We start from the raw sequence: 6,997 nt of genomic DNA, 5'->3' as shown, positions 1-6,997 counted from the left end.
AACAACCCCGACTCCCGGTGCAGAACCTCAGGGTTTCCCCGTAGTCACCTCGGGAGAAGCAGAACAGTGTAGGTGCAGGCTGGTGGTTGTCAGCAGAGCCTTCCCTGTTTGGGGGACGCAGGGGTCTGATCCCTTGCGCTGGCAGAGGGCATGTGTCTGGAGTCCCCATTCCTACTGGTTTTACAGTAACATTTGCATCTCGTTTTTCTAGGGGAAAACAGCCAGTTGGGGCCATCTTTTGAGACTTCATCTGGAGCTGCAAAGAGGAGGTGATCCCCGTTTCCACAGGGTCCTTCTGAGGGAGCAGAGACTTTTGCCCTCGTTTACCCCTCAGAAGGAAGCGGTCCCTCGTTAGCCAGCGTGCTGGGGGAGCTGTGCTGCCGGGGGGGGGATAGGTGGGAGTCACGGGCAGCAGCAACATGCTGGTATTGCCCAGGCGTCCTGCAGCAGCGGTGCTTGTGATGCCCCAGCCTTGTCCTGCGTACCACACGTAGCCTGCTTCCTTGGACCCATGCATTTCGTTAAAGAAAATAAGTCTTAAGAGTACAATTTGACTCTTTTCAGTGGCGCCCAGCGACAGGACAAGGGGCAACAGGCACAATCTGGAACACGGGAAATCCCTTCTCAACCTGAGGAGGGACTTCTCTCCTGTGTGGGCGGCAGAGCACTGGCACAGCTGCCCAGAGAGGAGAGGGGGGAGTCTCCCCCTCCGGAGCCATTCCAAACCTGCCTGGACGTGTCCTGTGCCACTGCTGGAGGTGCCCCTGGCTCTGGCAGGGGGTGGGACAGGGGGAGCTCCAGAGGGCCCTTCCAACCCTCACCAATCTGGGATTCTGGGATTCATTTAAGAAAAAACAAAATTTAAAGAAGAGGCTAAGCCAAGTTGGGGCAAAGATAAAAGCAGACTTCTCCCCCACCACCTGCACTCCCCTCCTAGAAAAGAGGCTTTCTGTTGAATAGGAAGATGGGGACGGGCTTGAAATGGGCCTCCCACTCCCCAGGTGGTTGCTACCAGCATGAGCAGGACAACAGGGGAGAGCCCAGGGCTCGAGGTGACAGTTGTACTGTCCCCGCAGCCCCCAGCACGGTGGGGTGCAGACCCCAGGGGAACGAGCGCTGACACAGAGGATGACACCCGTGGGGGTGCCCAGGAGCCCTGCCTGCCCCCGGCTGTGTGCGGGGAGGAAGACCCCCACCCGTGCACTTGGGCAGGAGGCAGCAGTGCAGGGCTTTCTCCGCAGATGGACCTGAGTGAGGTGGAGATGAATGAAAGGGCTCCAGGAACATTTCCCGCAGAAGACAGCAGAGGGCCCGGTGCTTCTTGGATGCTCACGTGTGGTTGGGAAGGGGAAGCGAATGGACAGAGAGAAAATCTCTCTGGCTTGCGGGGGGAGTGGGGAAACCTCCTCGTGGCTTGCCTTGTCCCATGCAGCTCCCTAAAATGGCCAGTGCAGCTCCCCGCTCCATCTGAGACCAAACCCCTGCATGGTCCCCATGTTCTCCCCCCTTGCAGCTCTTTCCGTGACATGCTCTGGGGTGACAGTGGGACATGCGGCATGCAGGTCCCCTGTCCCCACAGTGCCCCAATTTCTACCCGTGTTTCTCCGCAATACCTGGTGGATCCCGGCGCTGCCTTTGCCACCACCTTTCCTCGAGGAGCTGCACTGCAGTGAGCTGGAGAGGGCAGAGGGAGGCAGAGGATGGTTTTGGAGGAGTGCAGACTAGGACAGGGAGGAGTGTCACCCTTTGCAAGAGCTGACCTGGAGCAAGGATGGAGCCACCATGAATGGCCCAGCATCATTCCAACACCTTTCTAGAGTGAGGTGTCCCTGCCCGTGGCAGGGGGGTTGGAGCTAGATGATCTTCAAGGTCCCTTCCAACCTAAAGCATTCTATGATTCTAGAACACTCTGGCAGCTCTGCTGTGATGGTCAGGGCTGCAGAATACACCTCCAAAAACCTGCATAAGGCAACCCCCCCACCCCGTGCCGAGTGAGGGACAAGTCTGGGCTGTGCAATGGTCACACGGGATTATGCCATCCCTTGGGCATGTCAGGGGGGGAAGAGGCAGCTGTGCTGGGCTGAGGCACAGCCACCCTGCTCTTCCAGAAAGATATGCAGATGTCATGGTTTCGGTTGCTTCTACAAGCTCTAACAGAGCGTGAGCTCTGGCAGCCTTGCGGTTGGGGGAACGTCAGTATCACTCTGTGGTTTCTTAGATCTTTATCAGGACCCGTCAGATATTTTGTCATAGACAGTAACAGTTCCTTCTTCTGCCAGCAGATCTGGGCACACCAAACCAGGTTCACCTGCATGTCCCATAGCAGGACAGTCTCCATCGGTGATGGCAGAGGAAGGGGAGGTGGGTGACTGCCACCCCACCAGATGCCACAAGGAAGCGATGCAGCCCAGGAGCTGCATGGTGGAGCCCAGCAGCGTGCGGGGCCATGTGGTGAGGCAGGCAGTGGGGATGTAAAAACTTACTTTCGACAGGCACTACTCCTTTGAAAGAGAAGTCCCAGCCCCAGGATCTGCCTTGGGGCAGCACGGACAGGTCAAGCCTCCGTACAGAACGCAATTGCTGTTGTAGCAAATGAGGCTGAGACACAGTGCCGCGTTGTGAACCCTTATGTGGGTCTGGGCATGAGCAGCACATACATAAATTAGCCAGAACAATGGGATAGTTGGAATACTGGAACACATGCAATATGGGAGCTCTAATAAATAATCCTTCTCCCCATCTCCGAGAGTGGGATATCCTTTGGCAAATTCCAGTTGAGATTTTTGTCCCTTGCAAAGCCTGAATACCTGCTAGCATGTTGCTGTGCTGCCCCAAGATGCCACCACTGTGTGTTTGACAACCACATGATGTCAGTCACTTGGTTCAGCTCCAGGTCCTTCACGTGCTTTTGAAGGCAGGGGTCCTTGGGGTCTCCAGAACACCACCACCCCCGGGCCCATGAGGATGGCTCCTGGGAGGATGAGTTGGGAAAGCTATGGACTCTTACCCATCCCAGCGGGGTCCCTGGCACAGCCCATGGGGACCCTCCTGCAGCACTGGTCCCCACCCGTGGTGACATTGGGGTGAAAGGGACGCTGTGGGGAGGCAGCCCAAATACCCCCAGACACAAGGAGGTCTCCAAGGGCCCCACGCAGACCCATGCAATGTGGTGGGGGAGAAGGAGAGTGGGAGCAGAGCAGCACTGCCCTGCGGTCCCCGCTGCGTTACTGGGTGCACAGGGAAGCGAGGAAATCCCGGGGAGATGAGCTCGTGGTGCCTCGTGAATGGCAGTTGTCACTGGGAGCTGAGTGTGAAAATACCCAGAGAAACCACAGGCTGTGAGCTGGCAAATTTGGTGCCTGTTGCAGAGAAGACAGAGGTGGAAAAAGGGGAAATGGTCCCTGGGGCACCCCGGGGAGCCCATCATCTTGTGGCAAGGGCAGTGCCGGGGGGCTCTGGGCAGCCCTGTGCCTGTGAGTGTGCACAAGGGGATGAGGGTACGCATTTGTACACGAGCTGGTCCCTCTCCACTCCCCAGGCAGGGGAACGCCCTGCTCCTCCTTCTGCATCCCACTTTGGGAGACAACAGTATTTGTAGAGTCAGACCTCCGAGTTGGGCTTCCCAGGCAAGCACTCCCCTTCCTGGCTGATGCTGAGGTGTGTTAGGAGGAGTTTGGAGGTCCTGAGCTCCATACTGGAAGCGCAGCATCAAGGATTTAGTGTTTTATGGTGCCAGCCCAGACCTACAACCAGTCTCCAAGGTGCCAGCCATCCTTGCTGCCTGCACAGGCAGCAGAGCTGAGAGCGTGCCTGCTGCCCATGCTGCCCCCACTGCCCCTCTGCATCCACCTGGTGCCTGTCCCAGACCCACCACGGAAGTAGGGACCCCCTGGCTGGACCTGCACTGTCCCCAAGCCTTTTTGAGGGTCTGAGCACCTTTATGCTCAAGGCCTGGGTCCTTGAAAAGGAGACTGAGTTGAGGTCCTCCTGGTCCTCTGGGGAGGATGCTAAGATGAGTTTGCCGAGTACTGCTGTTGTGTTGGTGAATCTAAGTGTGAACCTGCTGCTCAAGGGTGGTTTCATATCCTGTCTTGGTCAGTATAGCCCTCGTGTGGGTGCCGGTTTGCTCAGACTTATCTCACCTCGCACAGAGGCTATTCTGGTAGTTCCTGGACCAGTTGCTTCCTCTATTTTCAGCATTTCTGAGGCAAAGGTGCCGTGACATCAGCTCCGTTACACTTCGGAAACTCCAAGAGTTTGCCTTGAAATCTGACTGACGGGGTTGGCCACCATCCCCATAAAAAGCAAGGACTGAGCCAGCACCTCACATCAGACACAGGAGGAATCTGCCCTGGTCCTGCCTCTGCCCTCGCAACTCATCTCTGTCCATAATGAACGTCTCCACAGTGTGCCTCTCCGTCATCCTCGTTGCTGCCCTCTTTTCTCAGGCCTCTCCTGCTCCATGTGAGTACAGCATCTCTCTCTGCTCTCTCGGGGTGGATTTTTACTCTGACTAGCAGTCATTTTGGAGCAGAACTGGGAAAAGTTAGCTGCAAAGGTTAGAAACCTGTGTGAATAGCTTCTCCAGCTTTCTTGGGACTGGTCTTCCTTTCTAGCATCCTTTTATCTTAGGGATGAATTTTACTGATAAGTATCAAAGTTTTCAGGTTTCATCACCCCTGATTTTGTTGTTGAGCTTTAGGAGTGGTCCTAGGGTGGCTGAAGGGATTTTTATCATTGGAATCGAGTGTAAAACATTTAACAAGCAATCCTAGCAATGACTTCAATGAATCTTTGGTGTCCACAGCAATTTCTTGCTGACTTTCTGGGGAAACAGGAAGACAAGAGGGCTCCACAGCTGATTAAGGGGATGGTTGCCCACACTCTCGTCTGGGGAATGGGCAATTTGTTGAGTGATAGACTCATTCCGGCTTTCCTGTTCTCTTCCAGTTGGGGCTGACACAACTGTGTGCTGCTTCAGCTACACCTTACGAAAGCTGCCCCAGAGTCATGTGAAGGATTATTTCTACACCAGCAGCAAGTGTTCACAGCCAGCAGTTGTGTAAGTACCAGCTCCTGCTCTGGGCTCTGAGGAAAGGCTCTGCCAGCCTTTGGGCTCTCTGCTTCACATCCAATGGGGCCAAGAGCATGGTGGTGTGAGGTTCCACAGCTGGAGTAAGGGAAGGGGGCAGCCTCCATGGGTCCCATGTGTAGCACATGAGCACTAATCCTCCTCAGCTGAGAAATAAGTGGTCTCCTTGGTCTCCTTGAACCATCCCGGTGCTGGGAATAAGGTGTGTGAAGGAGGTCCCTGTGGAGCCAGCAGGGCCTCCCAGTGGCGATGAGCCCAATGCACATAATGTGCCACCTGCAAGACTTGCACCTGATATGCCACCCCCCCCCCACGCTCTGCACCAGACTCACCTCCACACTGAACACGGCCAAGAACATCTGAGCATGGAGGGTTCTCCCAGGGGACCCTGATCTCTCCCTTGGCCTCTGGGTTTTAGCAGGCTCCTGCAGCCCCCTGATGCTTGGGAGTTTGTAGGATGGGAGTCTGGAGGGGAGATTGTCCCCTTGGGAGCTTTCCCTAATCACAGGGCAGGTCAGCTTGTGCTCAGGAGGTGACCCAGGGCCCTCACGTCCCTTTCCCCTTTCGGGGCTGTAACACCTCCCTGCATGACTTGACAGGTTCATCACCAGGAAGGACCGGGAGGTCTGTGCTAACCCTGATGCCAGGTGGGTGAAGGAATACGTGAACAGCCTGGAGCTGCAGTGAGCGCTGGGAGCTGAGAGATCTCTGCCCTGGAGAAGTCCTGCAAGACCATCCAGCAGAGTCTTGGCACAGACCTAGAAATCCTGCTGCTGAGCACTAGGACCTGCTGAGCCACCTTGGGACCCCTGAAGTTCCTTTTGTCTTGCAAAGGTGTCATTTATCCATGATAATTTATCCACCCTTACTGGCAGCTGTGATGCTGGGGACCTTCTGGTGTTGCAGACCCGTCTTGGCGAAGCCTGCTGTCCCCTCCTTCTGCCTCTGCTGCTAGAATGGGAGGGGGGTTTTATCCCCAGAGCTATTTGTGGGAAGTGGTGTGTCAAAAATAGGTATGAACTCTGTCATGTAAACCCAAGCTGACTTCCAAGTCAACTGGGTGAATTTTGCCATGGTACGGTAGATGCTGTGAGTAAGATCTGTCTCCTTAGCGGAGGGAGCGGTACGCTGGTTATTTACAGGATGCTTATTGTGGAACCACATTGTTCAGCCTTGTTTGCAAAACTCTGTCTCTTGCTGGTGCCAAAGAATAAAGATTTTTTCTCTCTGTGTCAGCTCTGCAAGAGGTTGTTCCCCTCCTGCCTAGAAAAAAAAAAACAAAAACAAAAACAAAACCAAACCACTAAATCCATTTTGGGAGAGGCAAGGGAAGAACCCCAACTTCCCAGCTGGAAATGCCCCAGCCTCCTTAGCCCTAAAAAATTGCCCTTCTGCATCGCCTCCGGGCTCCCGGCACCGCAGCAGCAGCCCCATCACAACCCCAGCACCTCCCGGGGCTGCTCCCTCCCAGCCTCTGGGCTGCTGTGGGGCCAGCCCTCTCCCCCAGCAGCCAAGCAGCCAGGAGCTGGTGGAGCTGGACCCACCGGCGGTCGCCGGGTGGGTGTGCAGCAGCGTCTCTGCGGGGAGCTCGAAGGAGGGTGGCTCAGGGGCTGGCCAGCCGGGACCACGTCCCCGGCACAGGCTCCTCTGGGGACAGACGCAGCCTGAGCTGTGCTCAGCTCTGGGAACGCTCCGTTAGTGTCCTACTGCAAAGAAGAGACACCAGTTACCCGCTGATCTTCAGCTGCTTTGGGAAGAAAACCTGAATTTGGTTTAAAAAGCACAAGAGATCTTTTGCACCAAGTAAAACTGACAAAAGCACTTTATCAGCCTATGGTTTGCATTTAAGACTAGCTGATATCTTTGTGGGTAGAGAATGAAACTGCGGGTCTGACCTCACTGCCA

General features: G+C 55.5%; 1 protein-coding gene across 1 annotated transcript; it reads left to right on the top strand.

The window, feature by feature from the left end:
- Window positions 1-4,391: 4,391 nt before the first annotated feature.
- Window positions 4,392-5,779, top strand: LOC309679751 (C-C motif chemokine 5-like; the record flags this gene model as incomplete). Its single annotated transcript, XM_082493138.1, has 3 exons — window positions 4,392-4,464; window positions 4,951-5,062; window positions 5,692-5,779. 3 exons carry the CDS (start codon window positions 4,392-4,394, stop codon window positions 5,777-5,779), a joined length of 273 nt encoding a protein of 90 aa, XP_082349264.1.
- Window positions 5,780-6,997: the final 1,218 nt, after the last annotated feature.

The sequence above is a fragment of the Vanellus vanellus genome (genome assembly GCF_965231255.1).
Source record: "Vanellus vanellus genome assembly, chromosome: 19".
Lineage (NCBI taxonomy): Eukaryota > Metazoa > Chordata > Aves > Charadriiformes > Charadriidae > Vanellus > Vanellus vanellus.
Note: the sequence above shows the minus strand (reverse complement) of the source record. Positions and strands in the feature narration are given on the sequence as shown.